Genomic DNA, 21146 nt, shown 5'->3' with positions numbered 1-21146 from the left:
GTATGTTTGCTATAAAACATAGATGTCCTTTCTATATACCAATTGTATACATTATGATCTAGATGTGTAATTACACCCAAAAAGGGGGACTACATTTGTATGTGAGAGGTTGATAAAAGAAAATGCTATTGTATACAGACTGAAAAACACTATACTTTATTTTGAAAATATTGTAGGGCTGGTATAAACAAGTCATAGCTTACAGATGTGTGTAAAATCTGCACAAATTGTGCGCATTAACTATGTGGAGGGAAAAAACTTTGGTTTTAAAAATTGTTTGGACTATATTAGCAGGGTGGGGAGCCAAAGGAATTGAATTACAGGGTAGAATATAAAATATCTCCTTTAAGGAAATAAATGTGTAATAGGAACTATCCAGCCAGTTCTCTCAGGCATGGGAATCCCCCGGGGCTCGTGTAAATGTGTATAAGTATGTCCTCCGTGTCACTCCAGATGTTTCTGCAGGGAAAGAATCCTCTTCCCCACATATTGGCATTAATGCTGCGTGTAACTTCCATGCTTAGACTTGCTCCAAGCCAAGCAGCATCCTGGAGGGGACCCTAGGTGAGACTGGGGATCCACAGGCCCTTCCAGCCCCCAACTTTCTGTACCTGGAAGGTCATGTGTGTTGCTAAGGAATGAAGGGGAGAACCGAGCACATAAGTATGAACACAGGATAAGGCTCAGAAGCAAAGTTTACCAGGCAGAGAGGTCAGACCAGGACGACTTTCAATGGTAATTCTCTCCACATTTATCTTTGGAGATTGTCCTTGGGCTCTAGCTGAGCAGGGCCTTCTCTGCTGTGTGGGGGTTCTGCTTGTAGTTTTGACTCTACCCTTCAGGGTGACCTGCTCTGCACATTTCTTTGCTGCAGCCTCTGGCTGCCAAAGCTGTAAAAAGGCAAATTCTGGTTTCTGCGTACCTCCCACCCCCACCCCCAAGACTGCTTCACATGGTAACAGGGCCAGGAAGAACCCAGGGCTTCCACTTTTCCATGAGTATGTTCTGTCTCATTTCTCATCCCATTTCCATGGGAAAAAATGAAGTTCTGCTGAAGACCCACTCACGTGGCCTGCCTGACACCCTAGTACCCATCCCACAAAGGGAATGCTGTCAGGTAGTACCAGTGGTATTCTCCACAGTCCACAACGAGATCTTCCCCAGACAGGATCCTGACACTTCTTATCCTCCTACCTGACCCACCTTCTTTGTTCACCCATCCCTACTCTACCAGAAAGTCACAGACCAGCAGCCACAACCAAAAGTAAGTACTGGCAATATGCTGAGGAGTCCCAAAACAGAATCCTGCCACTGCATATAGTACTTAAAACCATAAAATCGTCAAAGGGGATAGCAAGCACTATCCAGAACCAATGACAGTGATTATGGTATTAACACATAAGTGATAATGTATATAAAGAACGAAGCCCCAGGCCTAGACATTCTGTGGTAGAGACTGGTCATGTCTTCTCTTTTCTTTAGTAATAGAAGCTTGAATTTTAACTGAGCATATGGACACCAGACTAAAGACTGCAGTTTCCAGCCTCCCTTGCATCGGGGTACAGCTAGGTGACTAGGTTTTGGTTTCTGTAGAGTCTCCTTAAAGAAAGGGAGCTTGCCTGTCTTCATGCCTTCCTTCTCGTTGCTGGCTGGGATGAAGTCATCTTGGACTCTAAGGTGAAAGTCATTTTTTGAAGTTGGTAGAACTACAAGATAGAAGGAGTCAAAGTACTTGATAATCTAGGAACTAGCTACCATGTTGACTGTGGCTGGCCTGTTTATGTGAGAGATAAATTAACTTCTCTATTGTTTAAACCCATGTTATTTTGGACTTTCTAATATCAGAGCTCAACTGTGTACTAACCTATACCATTGCCTTACCCTTAAGATCTGATATATTAATGACATCTCCAAATTAATTGCAGCATTGTTTCATTGGAGAGTAACATTCAAAATAATACCTTTGAAGTCTAAAAAGTCTACTCATAATAGATCTACTCCATGTATTTTCTAATTGCAATAAAATAAAACAGAGTAGGCTAAAATGTAATGCACCATACAGTGTTCCTACTTTTCATAAACAGTGAAAATATAGACACTTTCCCTTGATAAAAGGCAGATGAATTTTTCTCAAGAAATACTTGTTGCAATGACTTTATTTCTATATTCTCGACCACTAAATCCTAGACACTGGGTCATATTTCTTCTCCTTGGTCTGCTTTCTTGGAGGGGTGAGAGGAATAATTTTATGCTGGTGAGGTCAGTCCATGTTAATGAATAAGAAAGAATCATAACTACTAATAGCATTGATATGCATCCATGTCATTTAACTCTCAGAATATCCTTAATTTGCTGATTCAGAAACTGAAGCTCCAACAAGTGACATGACTTGCCCAAGAAAATAAAGGATTAACTAGAGACTTTGGATCCAGGTTTTCTGATTCATACTATATCATAATTGCCTATTTACTTGTCTTTCTCCCGACCAGACCTCACTTCTTATTCAGTGTTGTATCCCTGGCTCCCACTACAGGGCCTAACATATTAAACAGCCTCAATAAATACATGTTAAATGAATTAACAAGTCTAAAATCCCACTCTGCCATTGCACCCTTGGTCTGCAATGGTTCTACAAGCCAATACTCTTAATATATTCCAGGTCACTCCCAGGCCATATGGCCTGTCAAGAGAACGTAGTCCAGGATGAGACAGAGGGGAGCAGGAGTAGTGAACACACCCATATGACACACTCGTGTTCTCCTCCACGCTCTCCTGGGCCTGGGTGGGCCCACCACGTAGGGCATTTGGATGTGTGCCTCACGGCCTGGGAGACAACTTGAACTTTGTGTACTTTTCCAGGGAAAGAAAAAAGGCAACTGTGGTCTAACACATTTTAGAAATGCTGCTGCCTGATGTCCTGACATCATAGCATCCACCCAGGCTGATTCCTGGAGGCAGGCCTACTTGCCAGGCATGGCTGGGGAGAGTGTAGAGAGAGAAGATGTGGGAAGAGGGGTAAGGCCATGTAAAATTGAGTATGTGGCCAAGACATGCACTGTGACCAGACACTATGACACAGTTCATGGCCTAAGAATAGAATGGGGCTCTTGGTTTCCTATATCTGTTTGTCTCCAGATCCATTGAAGTTGGTTGTGTTTGGGGCTTAGGGGCAAAGATAATAGAGCACCTCACTCCTTGTAAGACCTGGATTCTCTGAAGCCAACTGGATCTGAGTTGGTCCTGCTCTAGGTTCTTCCAAGGAACAATGAGGATGGGGCCATCATAGCTGTCTGCCACTTACTTTACCAGCCCCTCCAGCAAGGAGCCAGAGAAAGAAGGTTTGTTTTCTTCTGTGGCTCCCTAGAGAGTCAAGAGGTGAAAAAAAGTCTTGAGCGATTATGGTCACCAATCATAAGGAATCTACAGCTAAATTATCACCTGGCATGCTGGAAATAACATTATTGTAAAATGCTGTCATGATATTAAGGTCTTCCAGTTGGAAAGCCAAAAGTTAAGCCTGTGCTGGCATTCATTTTCCAATAAATGAGTTGGCTTAAACACTGACTTTCTCTCCTTGACTTGTAAAAATGACCAAAAATGTAACAGAGAGTTCAATAAATGTTTTAAATATTGCTATTAAGTACAAATACTTCAACAATTTAACAAAACCAGAGGAAAACAACTTTACAAATCCTACTTTCCTTGCCCCTACCCATAAGTCAGGATGAAAGTTCAGGGTCTCAAACAATACTAATACCTGGTACATGCTAGACAACTCAAAAATATTTGGTGACAAGGAATTCTATGTGTCTTATGAATTGGTACATTACAGACTTTTTAGAGAGTTTGCTGACTTGGATTCGATTCAAGAGTAGTGTATTATTCCTCTGGGGAATATTCACAGGCAAACAGCTACAGAGATACACATTTCCTTTGTTAAAACTTGTATCTGCATTCAAATATTGGCCTTGGCATTTCCTAGCTAAGAGCTGGCTGCTTTGAATGTTATGTCAAACTATCTGCATTGGAAAGCAAAAATCCTGTTAAGAAATATGATCACAAGTTGTAAAGAGATTATCATGTTCCTGACATTATACATTTCATATTTTGAAAATCCTCACTAGAAAGGGTCATGTTAAAATAGCAACTCTTTGTCAAAGTGGAGCTGAGTACTTTTATACAATTATGACTATGGTCAATATGAAAATTCATTTTTGTGTGCATTTTCAGTGGCTTCCCTGCATTGGCTCAGTAAAATGAAACCTTTTTCTATGAATCTGAAAGTAGATAAGAGGCTTCCAGTCAGACTGGATTTTTGAGAGTCACCACTGCCTGGAAGGCAAAATGCCTCTAACTGTTCTCACTCCCTAAAACAAAAAATCTCAGGGCGAACCTTAAGGTCCAGGGGAGGGGGCTCTTCACATGGTGGAGGATGCAAGTTCAAGTCAAGACTCAAGAGAAAGTGCAAAATGAAAGCTTAAGGGGGATAGAGTTGGCATAAGAAAATTTAAAAGTAAGAATTTCAACTGGATTTTTAGATATTCTGAGAAGGGTAAAAATAGAGTATTCTTTTAATCCCAAGCAAAAGGTAAGGGTATTTGATCCAATCTTTAAGTGACAAACACACAGGTCAAAGATCAGGACCTCAACACACACTTGAGTGTTGACCTCGGGAAGCTGGGCCGGTCTGGCAGCCGGAGGAAAGATGGGAGCTGTTGGGAGCCCTGTGCCCAGAGTGGATGAGCAGAACAGTCTTGCTGTTTCCGCTGTTGTGAGTGTGCTGTGCAGCTCCGGCTTCAGGGAGATCCAAGGGCACACAGACTTTGAGCCACAGTCCAAACACATTCCTGCCAATGGTGACACTCACTCTCACACTACCCATCCACCTCCCCACCTCCACCCCCCACCACCCGCCAGCCCTCCACTCTGAGCCAGAGCAGGGAGAGGCATTTTCTGAAATCAAATCAAATCTAGTATTAGATAATCATCATCATCATCATCATCATCAAACAAAAAACTGGCCATGAAAGGGGAAAGCACCCTTACTGCTTTTTCTCCCTCGCTCTTCCCCTTGAAGGGAGGAGCCTCGCCGTGTTCTGCTGGGAATCCTCAGCAAGTCTCCAAGGGCTTGGGAGATGCCCTGGAAAAAGTCAGATGAGTGGGAGCGAGCAAATGAATAAATGAACGAATGAAGGAATTAGCTGCCCTAGGCCACTAGTTTTCCCTTGCATTCTCTATTGGGAAAGGAAAGGAGGGGGGGAGGGAGGCAGCTGAATAGATAAACCAGGTATGACTGCGATTGTCCCCAAATGCCAGTTTAATGTAGGTCAGTGGTTCTCAAACATTATAGTGTACATTGGAATCATCTGGAGGGCTTGTTCAAACAGGTCTCGGGTCCCCTCTCCCAGAGATTCTGACTCAGTAGGTGGGGCTAAAAAATCTGCATTTCTAACAAGTTCCAGACGTCGCTGATGCTCTTGGACCACACTTTACTGCTGCTCTGGAAGGTAACTGGACCGATCCCAACGACCCAGAGAAAGGACCTCTGCATCGACAATTAAAAACTCCAAGGCAATTCAAGGCCCTGCATTTTGAAAAACGAACCGCTGAGGACGGAGAGCAGAGCTGCTCAGCTCCAGCTCCCTCACAGCTATCAGGGTTCATTGGAAATAGATTTTTGTTTGAATGTTCCTAACGTTTAAACTTTGGGGAGTTAGTTTTTTAGGTGTAAGCCTAATAAAATATAGGTTAGCAGACTCTGCCGTAGTCTTTTCCAAGGATTGTCCTTGCAGAGCGCGAGGGCTGGGACAGGTACACGCTGAGCAGATGAAACTTCCCCAGAGAGGCACCATCCGCATGGCTCTCCCTCCCCGGAGGCGCCTGGGTCTTGACCTTTGCTGCCGATTTCTTCCGTAAACCCGGTCTTCCTAGTCCGGACATCAACGGGCTCCTGGAGCCAAGCACCTGGAATGGAATTCGAAGCTGTCCTTTGAGGTGGGAGCCCGGGAGTTGACCTGGCTCTCTCTGGAGAGGCAAACTGGAGACCCGCTTTGCTAGAAAGCGCGCTCTGTCCTCGCGCACCCTGGGAACCCCCGCCCGCTCTCCGGGCACGCTGCGAGGGCCTCGGGGCCGCAGAGGCGCACCCGCGCCCAGCACGTGCCAGAGCCCGCCCGCGGCTGCCGGCTCCAGCCCCTGAGACCTCGCGCGAGGCTGACGGGTCGCTCTCGGCCTCAAGTTGGCTCTGGGCCGTGCTACTGCGACGACCCACGACCTCACCCGGAGAAGCCAAACTCAGACAGGACCCAGGCTCAGCCGAGGAAGGTCTGCCCCTGGGCTTGCCCACCGCAGCTGGGAGCACGTTGGGAACCCTCCCACCCGGTCCTCGGCCTCCAGGCAGTTCCCCCTTCCCATGACCCAGGGTCCTGAAAGCTGTAGCTGAAAGGGCGCCCGCTGAGATCTCCGGCGGAATGAAGGGGCGCAGGCCCAGGGCGAGAGCCGTTGTAAGCCCAGCAGCTCCCATCCCCTGCCCCGGGGAAGGGACAACCAGGCGAGTCCGGCCTTGGGCGGGCTGTCTGTCTGACCTGGCTCCGCGCAGGAGAAGGCTGGACTCAGGAGGCTGGAGGCAGCGGGTGGTGCTCAGGCCATCCAGCCCGAGGATGGCTCCCGCGTTATCCTCGCGACGGGCCTCCTCCCACTCGGCCCGCCGAAGGATCCCTTTCAGACACAGGACTTCAATGCTGGGGTGGGATGAGGGTAAGGGGTGGGGAGTGGGGCATCCTTTCCTAATGCGTCCCCGGAGAAACCCTCTGCCTCTCCCGCAGGGGCAACGTCCGAGGCCTTGGATCAGCTGGTATCTGAACTGCTCAACACTAGAATGCCGCGAACTCCCGGCTCTGGGGTCAGAACTAGTATCTTTCCCTGCGCTGCGGAAGTCGTCCTGAGCGGCGTTGTGAGCCCAAAAATCCATCTTAGAAAAACCCGCCGGGAGAGGAGTCACTTCGGGGGCCACCTCGTGGAGCGGTCACCAAGGCCCCAGGGGTAGGGGGTAGAGCGGCTTATTGGGCTTAACGAGAGGCCCAGGCCCTCTCCCCAGCACCCCTGCCACGCACACGACTCTCCCTCCGCAACAAAAGAGCCCGGGTGGAGGTGAAAGGATTCCCGCGGCCCGCGGAGTCGCGGGGGGTCCAGCCCCCACACCCGGGAGCCAGCCGGCCGGGTGACGGTTCGCGGCTTCAGCGCCAGGTATTGCTCGGCCAGTGCCTCCAGGGGGCGCTGCGGCTCTTCTCGCCGGCGGCTGAGCTCCCTCCGCGGCTGCGCTTTCCCATCCTGTCCGAATTGAAGAGCGCTGACTCAAACATACTTTTATAAAAGATAAAATTCTTAGTTTTTTGACACCCTCCCCCCTACTTGCACACCCATAGTTCTGAACTCAGAGTCCGCGATCCTCCTTCAGGTTTTCGCGGACCTCCTCACTAGTCCTGGGCTGAAGTGCACGCGCCAGGAGAATAGCTGGGCTCCCAACTCCTCCGCGCTCTGGCGAAAAGCAGCCAACAGTGCGGGAAGTTCAAATGCAAAAGGTCCCCGCCCTGCAGAGGCAGGGGAATGCTAGGGGAAAGGGAGGCGAGTCCTAAGAGGTAATGGCAGCTGGGATCCCTGGGGAAAGGATGGGGTTTCCATAATTTGTATCTTAAAGCGTAAGCGATTTAAGGACGTCCGCAGCTCGCGGTCAGAGCGTGAAGGCTCGCAGTCAACTCCAGGGAAGTCTGTGTCTGACACCTGCTCGCCGCTTAAACAGGCAGAGCCTCCTGGGTGGGCCAGGGGGAAGGGGCCTGTGCTCCCGGCCCCCTCCTCCTCCAACTCCTCCGCGTTTCCTCTCGCCGGCCTTCATCCGGTCCTCCAGGGGCGTAAACTTTCGGCAGTTCGGGTTTGAGCAGCAACCACTCGCGTTCCCGTCGTCAGTCTGTTAGCCATTTCCCTGGAAGCGTCCCTGGTGTCGAAAGCACAGAGCCGCAAGGGCAGCAGAAGACCAAGTCGGCGGAAATGTCAGAGTAAACTGGCCACAGAGCTCCGGGAGGGCGCAGGGGGAGTGGGACGGCTGCGCAAAGGCGCAGCCCCCGGGCGCAACTGGGCTGCCTCTTCCCTCTCCTCACACCCGGACACCACAACTCGCTGGGGCCCGGTGGCTAATCTTCCGCGCCAGGAGTTGTCGCCCGGGGAGTGCGGCAAATGAGGCTGTTCCTGGTTGGGTCCCCGCAATGCGTGCGCCCTAGACGCCGGCGTGTGCCAAGAAGCTTGCCGGGGCTGAGCGTGGAGAAACTCCAGGGCATGCCGCGGGTGGGCGCGGAGGTGACTCACGGGAGTCCTGCATGCAGTGCGGCACAGGGCTCAGCCTCGGACTTGCCCTCGTCGTGGGGCGCGCACCTGCGGATTGAGTTGGCCTGGCCTGGAGGCTGCAGAAGCGCTGCGGGGCCACGCGGCTTCCCCCAAAGCTAGTAACTGCCGACTCCTCCCTACCTTTCAAGCGACCGCAGCGCTCGGCCCGGCGTGGCCAGACTCCATTGTGGAACGTCGGAGGCTCGGGTGGGCGAGGTAAATGCATTCATGGAAAAACCTCGGCTCAGGAGATTTGCAGAAAGAGGGCGCAACTCATGGGTGGTTGTAAATTTTGTCTACTTCGCGGGGAAAGCAGGCGGTTCCGCACACAACATACATACACTCGGTGGGAAGGTGTGAAGCCCGCCTCTGGGGAATTGTCTACACGTTGGTGAACTGAAATACAAAGCGCAGGAACACTCTTCAGGTCACCACCCCTGGAGTGCGTGTCCTGGGGGTCTGAAAGAAGAGAAAGTTCCCTCCAAATCTTCCAAATTGAGAAAAGCTGCGGAAAGAATGAGGCGGTTAGAGAGAGGGGACCGCAGGCATCCCGGTAGCTGGAGCTCAGGACTGAGTACTAAAATGAAAGCACCCCTATAGAAGCCACCAGGGAAAACCTTTTTTAAAAATCCTGAACTCTTAGGCATTTTACTACTTCCATGCTTTTTTCAAATCTACTTTGAAGTAATTAAATACTGAAAGGTATTTAAACATTCAGGTCTGCCTTCCAAGCTCACTTTAACCTTTGCGATTTTGAAATTGGAAAGAAAAAAAAAGATCTGCTATCCCTGAATTATGTTTTACCCCAAAGGAACGAAAAATTTTATCCACCTCGGCTTAAATAAAATAGAAGGACTTTTCTCTTAATAAACCAATATCTTGTAGCTTCTGCCTGGCTCCCCAATCACCGGTTCACCTTTTGACAGTTTTTCATCTTCTGCTTATATTTGTCCACTTCCCGCAAGACTGTGATTAGTTTAATTGTCCTTTGAGGTGGCACATCCAAAACCAACTCTGGCGGAACACTTGAATTGTACAGCTTATTGGCTGGAAGATCTGTGCCCCCAAAACGCGGACTTGCCGAGGGGCTAAGGCAAATCCCCTTCAGCGAACTCGTCTGGGACGAAGGGCATTTTGCTCAGTGTTGCTCAGGCAAATCTCATCTGGAAAGAGGCTGTTTAAAAATGAGTGTGTGTCATTCCCTTTCTGTCACTCGGTCACCCTACTTCCAGAGTAGTTGAAAGGCGTTCTGCAGTTACTCTCACACTGGACTAAGTCTTTAGAAGAACCTGAAAAATGTATCACTACACTTCAAATTCGATTAAGTTTCCTGGCGACTGAACAATTAACTCTATTTGGAGTGGGGTGGAGCTGGTAATGAAGATGTACATGTTTTGAGAAGCTAAAATAGTATTTTCCTGATTTTTAAAATAATTGTTCTTCACCCAATTCCAGGTGGATTCTTTATTTGCCAATGGGTTGCAGAAGCCCACTTCTTTAACCAAGTCAATTAACTGCTTATAAAATGTACACTAACTGATTAACGCTTAAATATTGGAAGGATTTTCTCCTGGGACATTTCATGTATGTCTTTGCAGTAATTACGAAATTAGCCACTTGTCACCTCTAAAAACAAACTTCGTTTTGAAAACAGATGAAAGCAAACTGACCAAAATTATGTACAATACTGTACTTTAAATTGGGAGAAGGGATATATAATAAAGAATACAACCTAGAACTAATAGGTTTTACCCTGAGAAGATGGTTATGTTAAACGTGTTAAGATGCGGAAATTAACTCCAAGTAAAACTACAAAATGACCTTCAGTTTCTCTGAGGGCTCTTCAGAAGGCAGAAGACCGGTTGTTCAGTTTCTAGCAATTTAAGGAAAAGTAGCACAGAAGGAAAGGGGAGAGCGTTGTGTTTGTGTGTGAGTTTCGAACTGAGTCACCTTAGGGTCTGTCTCTAACTGGGAAACCGCGGGCAAACCTGTGCCTTTAAGACTCAGTTGCTATCCAAACACAAGTAAACAGAGTGGACCATTAGCGGGCGCCGGGCGCGGAGGCGGAGCCAGGGAGCAGAGGGCCCCGCGCGGCGTCGGGACGCCCGCCCGAAGGGGAGGCGGGGCAGCTACTAAAGCCCTAGACTCCCGGCCGCGAGCAGCCTAGGGAGGGACGCGGGAAGGGACTGAACTAGGCGCGCTCGCTGCTGGAGGGTGATGGCCCTGCGAGGCAGCAGGCTTCCACCTTATCCGGAGTCGGCGAAAGGCTCGCGGAGGCACGGGGTTCCGGGCGAGCGCTGAACGCGGGCTCCGAGCACCTCGGGTCTTTACGCCTTCCATGTCCACAGACTCCAGCGAAGGCGAGGACCCGTTCTCGTTTTTGCGGCTCGTGGTGCTCCAGATAATGTCCGCAGTTCTCGGGACTCCGCGCAGAAACAGAAGTTTGCCCGGCGTGGACCCAGTGACCTTTCCAAGCTGTGCGCCTCACTGCCTGGACCGAGTTTGAGCGGCGCTGCCCAGGCGGACCTTTACGCGGGAGGTGAGTGTCCGCCCTAGGAAGGGACTGCAGCCTCCCTAAGAAAGGAAGGGTGCAGGGGATGCAGGGGGCGCTGATTCTCGGCCCGTGTGCCACAAGTTAAGAAATTGTGAAAAGAAATCCTGTGGACGCAATCCCGGGGCATTGTTTCTCACTTTGTCGGATCCCAGGCACGCCTCTCGCAGCTAACACCCAACGACACACACTTTTATGTACTGTTTTTACTTTTGTTTTGCGACATTTAATCTAAGCATTCACCAAGGCTTCTTATAAAAGCTGATCGACGTACGCTGAGATAAAACTACGTTGCCCCAGGGTGTTTCTGACCCTGCCATAAGTATTCCCTGTCCACTCGTCCCAGGGCAGCCGCGGCGGCGCAGCGCGGACGGGCCGGAACACTGTGCCTGTCTAGCCCACGCGTTTCAAAAAGGAAGTAATAGTTAAATCCTAGGTACTTCTCCAACCTTGCGCTGGCCTTTTGATTTTCCTCCCCTCCAGTCCTGGAGAGGGAGCAGAAGGCTAATGCCCCTGGGGCTTAAACGCTCGGATTCTCCAAAAATTGTAACAGAAGAGGGAGTTGCGGTTGTACAAAGAAGGAAGGAGAGAAAGGTGTGTGTGGAGAGAGCACTGGATCTGTCTTTCTACCTGTTAGCAAAGAACAAAAGAGGGCTGGTGTTTCCCGGAGCGAAAAGCCTCAGACAGCTACTTTCTCTGCTAAACAAACTGCAGTCCTGAGCAGAAGAAAATTACTCACGCAGGGGGAGCGAGGGAGCAGAAAGAAACAGAACCCTTATGCGGAAGGCATCTTAATTTAATTAACTCCTTGGGAAGGCAGAGCTGCACAGGGGCAGGAACTTCGCGGCCGTTTTTCTCAGTTCACCTGATCCAGTCTGGCCATTTTAATTTTATTATATATATATATATATATATATATATATATAAAAGACCTCCTTCGATCTACTTGGACTGTAGCTCTCTGATTTATGTAAAATTCCATTGTGGCTTGGGTTGAAATTCAACAAGTCAATCCATCTATCAGTCAGTTCTCTCAGACACCAACGCACAGGTTTTAGCAGATGACCCCTGACTGTATATTATTTTTAGATAATTCAGTGTAATAACACCATTACCTAAAAGAGACTCCTTATCAAATTACCATGTACCTTTTTTTCCTCCAATACTTTGAAAGCTTCACTGAACTGAAATTAGTATGTACACAGCTCACTTGTTGACAGCCAGTGAACTAAATTTTACAAAACTTTTGTACATGCCAAGAAATTCCTGTGAAGAAGACTGATGAAAGAAAATTAGCCCCAGCTCCACTGAAATATTTATATATTTTCATTGGTTTAGGTTTCTTTCTGTGCAAAATTAAAAGTAACCAATGGTCCTAAATGGTATGTTGGAGAAATGACAGCAGACGATGAGAAGATAGCTGTAATTGACTGAAACGGAGTATGGGAACTACGTGCTCAACTCCAGACAAAACGAAAGTACTTTAGATTTCTGCAATGACTTAAGATATTTTTTGACATCTATTTCCAGCAACTCAGTGGGAGACTGGAAATCTAAATGCCCTAATTCTTTATGGCAGAAATGTTTTGTGGATATCTAGGGTTGTTCTGTTTGTCAAAGGGTTTCAGAAGTCACCAATGGTCTGCCCTTCTGTGAAGAAACTATTCATCCCGCAAATTAAAATGAACACATACTATGAAATAGCACCTGTGTACCATCATGAAGCTGAATTACAATACACTCATTAATTTTTGTATATGAACCATTGGGAGAAAAGGGAAGGAAGATGGCACTCAACTTTCTCCTGGCAGAGTTAACGTGTAACCTTTGTGGCAGAGTTCCCTTGGTGTATTGGAATCGAAACCACAAATCGTGGTAGTCCTTCAGTTAACAACACACACACACACACACACACACGCATGCACACACACACACAGAACATAGTGGGAGATGTACTTGCCTCTTGTATTTATTTCTAAGAAATCTGGGAATACACCCAAATAATAATTTTTGTTTCCTCTCTATGGAGGAGGCTACTTTTTAACACTAGAGGGAAAATAATATTTTGACTCTCTGGAAATTCTCATTTTGCAAAAAGAAGGACATAAAGGTGTAATTTATTATTTCAGTGGAAGAGGAAATAATCATATAGGTTACCAGGGATGTTAATAGAATCCTTTTTTCCAATCTCTAGGAGAGGGCTTGAGGGGTTGCCACTGAACAAAAATGAATCGTGATTTGTGGTGGGAAAGTTTATTCCGAAAGGAGGTTTACAGTTTCGGTTGAATGGTCTGACTGAGACCCTCTGACTGTTAACACACCTCTCATTAACTCCAGGCCTGAACTCCCAGACCACATACCACCAGGCAGAAGCGGTTCATTAATAAATCCTTGTCTCTGAGCCTTTCCAAACAGAGGAGGGAGGGAAGGTGTGGGCTTCAGGGAGGCAGCCAGATTCTGCCTTGCCAGAGCGCTGTGTCATTAGCGCAGCCCCCTAAGTCTGCCCGCAGAGCCACTGGCAACACAACACGCTAGAGAAGAAAATTCAGGCACAGAAACTGGTGGGTGGGAAGGGAAGGCTGAACAAACTCTCCCACCTTTCTGCTGGTCTCAACAGCCAGGAGTAAAGGGTGAGGGCTCAGACGGGCCGGCCTGCTTCTCTCCAGGGAGAGCCTGAAGCTCTTGAGTCTCCCACCTGGAGAGACGCCCTCAGAAACAAGGCGCAATTCTGCCGAGCTGGCAGAACCTGGTGCTGTAAAGGGGCTGGCAATGGGAGAAGGTAGACCAACTCGGAATGCAGGTGAGGTGTTCCTGGGAACGAGGATCTGAAAGCAGACCTCCGTGTTGCTACTGAGGGCGCAGAGAGAGCAAAGTTTATGCGCCTTGCTTAGGCCCAGGCCGCAGACACCCGCTCAGCGTCAAGGTGCCAGGAGCTCTGCAGTACGTATCTCCAGGCGGATAAACAGGCTTCCTCCAGGCCGGCAGGACCTTACTGCGCTAGTTCCTCTACTACTCCTTCCCTTTCCCTCCCCAGGGAGCCCTCTCCCTATTATTCTTTTCTACTGGGGTCTCCTCGGTGTTGGAACCGCTCGTGGTACAAGGTCGGGAAGCCGCTCAAGCCTCCCGAGGTCTTGGCGCTCAATCTGGGAGAAGGGGTTCGGGCCTCACCCGATGTTCTACTTCTCCGCCCACCCCAACCTCTCCCCGGGAGCCGAACCATCTGGAAGGGATCTAACTGGGGGGTGGGAGGGGACAGCCCCTGGGAAGAAGCAGGCAATTCCTGGTCGAACCGGGCCCCCGAGGTGTCACTTTTCTTTCCTGCGGCCCGTCACCGCTGATGAATGGGACTGAGGCGTAGGAAGGAAAAAGAAAACCTCTGAGGTCAGCGCGGGGCGAGGCAGCCCCGCCAAGGGCCCCAGGGCCCAAGAGCAAGAAGCACCCTCCCCATCTGCACTCCCGCACCCGGACCACCCGGGTAAGTGTGGGTCGCACCTTGAGGAGGTGCCGGGCCCTTGAACCTCAGGTGGGACCCACAGCCCATCGTTCCCAGGGGAGCTCCTGGCGCCCTGGTGACAAGCTCAGTCAAGGGCCTGCGGGTGTTGGCATCTAGGCTTCTCGGGGTTGACTGAGCACCGGACAGGGTGGAGTTGGTGGGCTAGACTGGGTGCTGTCTCTGCTGGAGCGCCCCTGCCCCCGTTTCTTACTCCCCGAAACTGAGTCTTCCGCTGCATCCGGGAACCCGAGCTTCCTGTGGGCACCCGGGGCCACCAGGGAGCCCAGCTCACGAGGGGACCTTTTCCTGCACCGCCGGACACCCTGGCCTTGGCAGAGCTCAGTGCAGACTCGCTGGGCTGGCGCTAGGGTTCTCTCACCACTCCTTCGGGGGCCCAGGAGGAGGGTGGGCAGGAGGTCTTAGGAGGAAGATGGGGTAACCTGCGCAGGCGCCAAATTCAGACCCAGCTGTGGTTTGGATAGCAATCACAACTCTCCGTCTCTCCCTGTCATTTTTAGGGTGTCTCTGCGTGCTGTTGTCCTTCTGGGTTTTCACCGGAGCCCCACACCCACCAGCCTTTGAGTTCTGGAAGAAAGGGGCGGCTCCCTCCGACCCCCCAGCGCCCCGGGAAATGGGGAGCAAGGCTCTGCCGGCGCCCATCCCGCTCCACCCATCGCTGCAGCTCACCAACTACTCCTTCCTGCAGGCTGTGAACACCTTCCCCGCCGCAGTAGACCACCTGCAGGGCCTGTACGGTCTCAGCGCTGTGCAGACTATGCACATGAACCACTGGACGCTGGGGTACCCCAACGTGCACGAGATCACCCGCTCCACCATCACCGAGATGGCAGCTGCGCAGGGCCTCATGGACGCTCGCTTCCCCTTCCAGGCTCTGCCCTTTACTACTCACCTCTTTCACCCCAAGCAGGGAGCCATTGCCCACGTCCTCCCAGCCCTGCACAAGGACCGGCCCCGTTTTGACTTTGCCAACTTGGCTGTGGCTGCCACGCAGGAGGATCCCCCTAAGATGGGAGAGCTGACCAAGCTGAGCCCCGGGCTGGCTAGCCCCATCTCGGGCCTCAGTAAATTGACTCCAGACAGAAAGCCCTCCCGAGGGAGGTTGCCCTCTAAAACGAAAAAAGAGTTTATCTGCAAGTTTTGCGGCAGACACTTTACCAAATCCTACAACTTGCTCATCCACGAGAGGACCCACACGGATGAGAGGCCGTACACGTGTGACATCTGCCACAAGGCCTTCCGGAGGCAAGATCACCTGCGGGATCACAGGTGAGGTGGGGAAGGAGGTTGCCTGGGGGAGGTGAGGAGAATTTGTCTGGAATACCAAAGCCACACTAAAATCCCCTGTGAACTAGAATGTATTTCCAAAGGCCCTCCCCCGCCAGCCACAGCTACCCGCCTACATTTACCATTTTTTTCTCCCTGGGCCCTCGCTGAGTTCTTGTGCAGGAGGGCCTTTTTTTCATCCTTAGGCCGTTAAAACCTGGTGGGTTGGCCATAGTGCTGTGACCAGTTTCTCAGTTTCCTCCTGGTCGCCCTTAGGATGGAGCAGGTAAAGCCTGGGGAGCCCAAACCCACAATGACTGCCTTGAGACCATGGCTGGAAATCTACTTATGACACCTCCACTGGGTTCCCTCCCTTCCCTACCCCCACCCCCACCCCCACCCCCGGGTGCGCCCTAGAGCCTGGCACCACGACCTTCCTTTTATATTTATTTGTGGAGGTCTTGAGATCACTGAATTTAGACACAATCCCTCCCTTCCCCTCCCTAAGACCTTAAGCTCTGCATTAATGAACCGCAATTGAAGAAATACTATAAAATAAATGTTTCATCCGGCAAAAGCTTCCCAGGAGTGGGGGTAGGGTATCCTTCTCAGAACTCCACTGGGAGTTCCCCAAGGTGGGACTTGTGTACCGGTCCTCCGATCCTCCGTGGCTGGTGGCTGGTGGCTAGTGAAGGACTTCCTAAAGTCAGTCTCCCTCAACTCCAGCCTGGCCTTATATCTTGATCTGGCCAGTTTAAATCCCAGGGAAGACGGTAGAGGCCAGGAAGGACTCACTCCGCACGATTTCGAGCTCCATAATACGCCAGAGAGGGCGATCAAGTGTAGATAAAACCAACGTCCAGTGAATGTTTGGAAGAGTCTGTTAGTTGAGGTTAACCATAAACAGAATTATACAGGGGAAAAAATACAATCTAAAAACATACATAGTGGGAACCCTGTTTCTTTTGTCTTTTCATGATGAATTCATGATTTCAGTAATTGTCAAAAGAAACTCCTCACCGTGGTGGTAAAGCCATTTCAATGAAACCTTATATTGATTTTCAGGTATATTCATTCCAAAGAAAAACCCTTCAAATGTCAGGAGTGTGGGAAAGGATTTTGTCAGTCTAGAACTCTAGCAGTTCACAAAACTTTACACATGCAGGTAAGTTTGTTTTCTTGTTTAAAAACTGTGACTAGTTTGATCATGTGTGCTCTACAAAGGTGTTCAGTTGCAGTCTTAAAAGATTATTTAGATTAGTTTCCTAGGTGGGGAAAGCAGCACTCAGTTCCTTTATACATAATATTAATCCTATTTAACATTTTTATATTTTCTTAAAGAACAGGCCACTCTCTTTATTCTAAATCCTAATTTTAGAATTATTATTTTTTTTCATCCACTCTGCCCTGCATTTAAGGCTTTCGTGTTGGGGAGGAAATAAAGGTAATTTTGATAATGGAGGCATGGTGAAATCCCATATGCTTTCTCTCCCAGGGGCCTCATAATTTGTAGTTTTCAGAACTTTGAGGAATAGTTTAATTTTCCAGCAAAAAGGAGACTTATTACCCGGGAGAATGTCGTTCCTTAAGAGAAGATTAGAGTTTTTCCTTCCCCCTTTTCCTGCCTATGACATGGTGGTGAAATGTAAAGAGCTGGAAATCACGAAGCCCACCTCGGTGGTCACCACAGTTATCACTGTAATCAGGCCTCAGTGTGTGCCTGCGCGTGTGTTTTAGTGATTGGAGGATTAGGAGCACAGATTTGTTCCTGCAAGTCCCCTCTTTTGTTGTCATGTGCGTGTTATGTGATACCAATAAGACAACTATTGAGAAGGGTGCGGTGGTGGTGTGAAGGATTAATCCTTTGCTTGCTTCACATCTGAACAGGAATCTCCACACAAATGTCCCACATGTGGAAGAACCTTTAATCAGAGAAGTAATCTGAAAACTCACCTTCTCACCCATACAGACATCAAGCCCTACAGCTGCGAGCAGTGCGGCAAAGTGTTCAGGCGAAACTGTGATCTGCGGCGGCACAGCCTGACTCACACCCCGCGGCAGGACTTCTAGAGAAGCCCAGGATCTGTTCCGTGCCGCCCTGCTCCCCTCCCCAGACACCTGTCCACGTCTCCCACCCCGGGGTTCCACCCCAACCCTTCACAGACCCCAGCTCTGCCCTTGCTGCAGCCACACCTGCAGCTCCAGGGAGTTAACTCTGCTTCTGGAGGACTGAGAACTGTAGAAAGCCACACACGTACATCCCTTCACAAAGAGCATATGCTAGTTTCTTGTAGATATTCACAGCTCATTTTAGAGCTCTGTACATAATGTTGTGGGTCTTTGTTTTGTTGTTTTGTTTGTTTTTGTATCTTGTTGGATGCACCTAGATATGGAAAATGGAAGCCAAATTTATCTTTAAAGACTGTATTTTCAAAATAAAATTTTTCTTGTTTGTTTCAATACGCCTGCAAAGTGTCTTGCTAATTAAGTTCTGATTTTCCTCTCTATTCTGGAAGGGGGGGCTGCCTCTAAAATAGTCAGTATTGGAGGGTATATTTTATCCCTAGGTTTTAAAAATAAGACTCACAATTCTCTCACTGGAACTTCAGTTCTTCCCTTTTTGTACTGTGGCACTTTGGAGTTGGACAACTGTGCTGTCTTTCTGGGTTTTTTGAAGATATTAAAATTGACACCCCTCAGGTTTTATTCCATTTTGTTCTAATTCCTTGTGTATTATTCCTTCAGATAAAAAACAGCATAATAATTATTATAAATACAATAACTTGCAACTCCAGTGACTGACCTACTTGAAAGCACGAGGTGGGAAGAATCATTAAAAAGAAGAGGAGAAGGGGAGCTTCTCACTATTTCATTTTTAAAAAATCCTTAATCTGTTGTCAAAGTTTATGATGGGCTACTTCTCCTACCATTAGACTTTGAGCACTATGATTTAGCACTATACACAGACTTTACCCTGCCTTCAGGGGAGAAGTCTAAGGTCTCCAACAGAACACTGCAGAAGAGTACAACCTTCTGAAGATACAGGACAAGAGGAGGAAAGAGAAGCTACTTAACTGTGTTCATACAAAATATTTCTTTGCAAGGGTGGAGATCCTTTCTTCCAGAAGGTTCGGATTTCTCTGCAAAGCAAACTGAGGTCACTAGCAAGGTTTCCATCACTGGTTGGCTTTTTGTCTTTGGGAAAGTGCCGAAGTACAGGTCATTCTGTGTATAGAACTCATGACAAATCTGTAATCACCTTCTGAGACATTTCAACTTTTCCCAAGTGGGGAATATGACACTTGTACAGTGGCAACCCTGTGTAGGATTTGAGTGGAGGACTTTGGGTGCAGGTAAATGGCAATACTATACAGAGACCAGAAGGAAAATAATTGAACTTAAAGTGGGACTATCAGGGGTACCTGTAACCCAGTGGCCCAGTAGGTTCTCACAAACTTTAATACTGAACACAGAGTGAATTAGGTATTCTGAGAGTTTTATTCATTTTTATATTCGTGTGGAGATGGCATGTTTTATGTTCAGAGTGATACTAGGCAACACATCCTATGTTTGTACCTTAGAGTCCTCAAGAAGGGTAGGTAGGGATTTGAGGTCTAGATTCAAAATTTCTCACAAGTGCCTTGCTCAATATGACTTACAAGAAGTTTTCAAAATTGTTCTAGATTCACTGCTTACTTTGTTTTCAGGGGAACTGACTGGAAGTCACTTCTGCTTCTTACAAGAGATCAATTCTCTTCAACAAAGTGCTCACTCACCAGCCTGTGTGTCTAATATTCACACAAATGCATTTCACTGAGGAGAGGGCAAGGATGGAGTGTGAGGTGCATATGTGGGTGTTGTTTAGAGGAATGAAACTTGTTTGTTTTCTCTTGTTTGTACAGAATTAACTCAGTGACCTTCCTATCCCTACTCTCTCAAGATCCTGCCCACCTCAGTACAGAAGATTTGAATACTTTAGGGCAGGGTTACACATTGACTGTCCCAAGAGCTCTCCTAATCCTGCAGGCTTTTTCCATGCAGTCAGTCTCACTGCCCCACCCACCCCAACTGACTACAAGCTTCAACAGTTTCATTGCACAGGCTTCTGTCAGACTATCAAAGAATGACCCTTGCTCACTATCCAGCTCAGGCATATTCTTCAAGTCCCCGTCACAGGGATATAGAGATAGGTAGAACCAGAATACTGTTCCTCTTCACTAATTTTAGTTGAAAAAATGGGAATCAGAAGTGAATGAGGGAACACAGAGAAGTTGGAGAAAGCAGTTCCCCTTCCCATATATACATTTTTTCAAAATGTAAGGTTAATTTATTTATAATTTATTTATGTAGTCATTAATTTAAATGTTTATTATGTGCTTTTCATTTGCGAAGCCCTGTGCTTGTTTCTAATGACTTTCATGATCAGTTTCTGCCTTTCTATATTTAGTGGCACAATTTTGCCACTACTACTTAAATAAGTTAAGAATCTGTAATCGGGCTTAATTTTATAGCTACCCTCAATCTGTACTCTTAAATCCAATGTCCATCTAGACTTAGAAAGGATCTAGCCTCAGAGTTGACTTTCTACACTCCTCACAATCTCAGGTGAACTTTTGAACAGTGGGTTCCTCTCCAAATTCTGAGTTTTGTTTTCTTCTTCTTTAGAATGTCCAAATATGCAAGAAGTGAGTCTTGCATGAGACAAACTTATGAGACATCATAGAGAAAACAATACCTTGTATCTTATGAAATGAATCAACTGGTTTTTTTTTTTTTTTTGGCTTAGAGAAGAGTCATTAGTTGAGTTTTAGATTAGCCTGTATTTTCCTTAAAGCCTCTACCATACTCAACTCATGAATCAATACTCCTGGCCAGAGACCGGGAGTGGGAAATACCACAAGTCACAACCACAGTGCTGAAGAACTTTATGAGCCATAGTTTATTATTGAACTTGACTTTAATCTCATTTTGTAATCTATGTGTGGGGTTTTAAAAATAATTTCTAAATATGAATTACATTGTGATTAATTGTCAATATAAAATTATGAATATGTGTTAACTACACTTATTGATGCTAATATTTACATGGAGATCATTGTAGTACTAGTGCTTTATAATTTTAGTAATTAAAATTGCTATTTTGTCCAGGCACATCCTCTTTTACATGAGGAGGCCTTTCCAAAAGTTGAACTAGGACAACTAAATATTTAAAAAGTAAACAAATCTAAAATCTCAAATTATAAGGAGGCCCAAATACAACTAGTGATGAAATCAGAGGCAGTTAATGGGGGTTTCTTCTATTGTGTGTGAGATGTTAGTGTAGACATTGGACTCCTTCACTTAAATTACATTCAGTCAGGTACTCTTGCCCCTGTTTTGATTCCGGAAGGCACTTAGGAAACATTAGTTCTTTAATATTGTCAACATGATAGACTAGATGCATTT

The 21146-nt window shown here is 47.7% G+C and overlaps 1 protein-coding gene across 3 annotated transcripts; it reads left to right on the top strand.

Annotated features, from left to right (window-relative positions):
* Positions 1-10694: 10694 nt before the first annotated feature.
* OSR2 (odd-skipped related transciption factor 2) lies at positions 10695-18161 on the top strand. 3 transcript variants are annotated; one of them, XM_090283525.1, is made up of 4 exons: positions 10695-10912; positions 14936-15704; positions 16767-16866; positions 17589-18161. In XM_090283525.1, the coding sequence occupies exons 2-4, from the start codon at positions 15049-15051 to the stop codon at positions 17769-17771; spliced, it is 939 nt and encodes a 312-aa protein (XP_090139651.1). In that variant the 5' UTR covers positions 10695-10912; positions 14936-15048; the 3' UTR covers positions 17772-18161. The 3 variants fall into 3 exon arrangements, with proteins under 3 accessions (XP_090139651.1, XP_090139648.1, XP_090139649.1); XM_090283522.1 differs by lacking the exon at positions 10695-10912 and adding an exon at positions 14283-14399; XM_090283523.1 differs by lacking the exon at positions 10695-10912 and having other exon boundaries at positions 14979-15704; positions 17671-18161.
* The last annotated feature ends 2985 nt before the right edge of the window (positions 18162-21146 follow it).

The sequence above is a fragment of the Furipterus horrens genome, unplaced genomic scaffold, assembly GCF_987537825.1.
Source record: "Furipterus horrens unplaced genomic scaffold, mFurHor1.1.pri manual_scaffold_7, whole genome shotgun sequence".
Taxonomy (NCBI): Eukaryota; Metazoa; Chordata; class Mammalia; order Chiroptera; family Furipteridae; genus Furipterus; species Furipterus horrens.
This window is presented reverse-complemented; position numbering and strand designations above follow the sequence as displayed.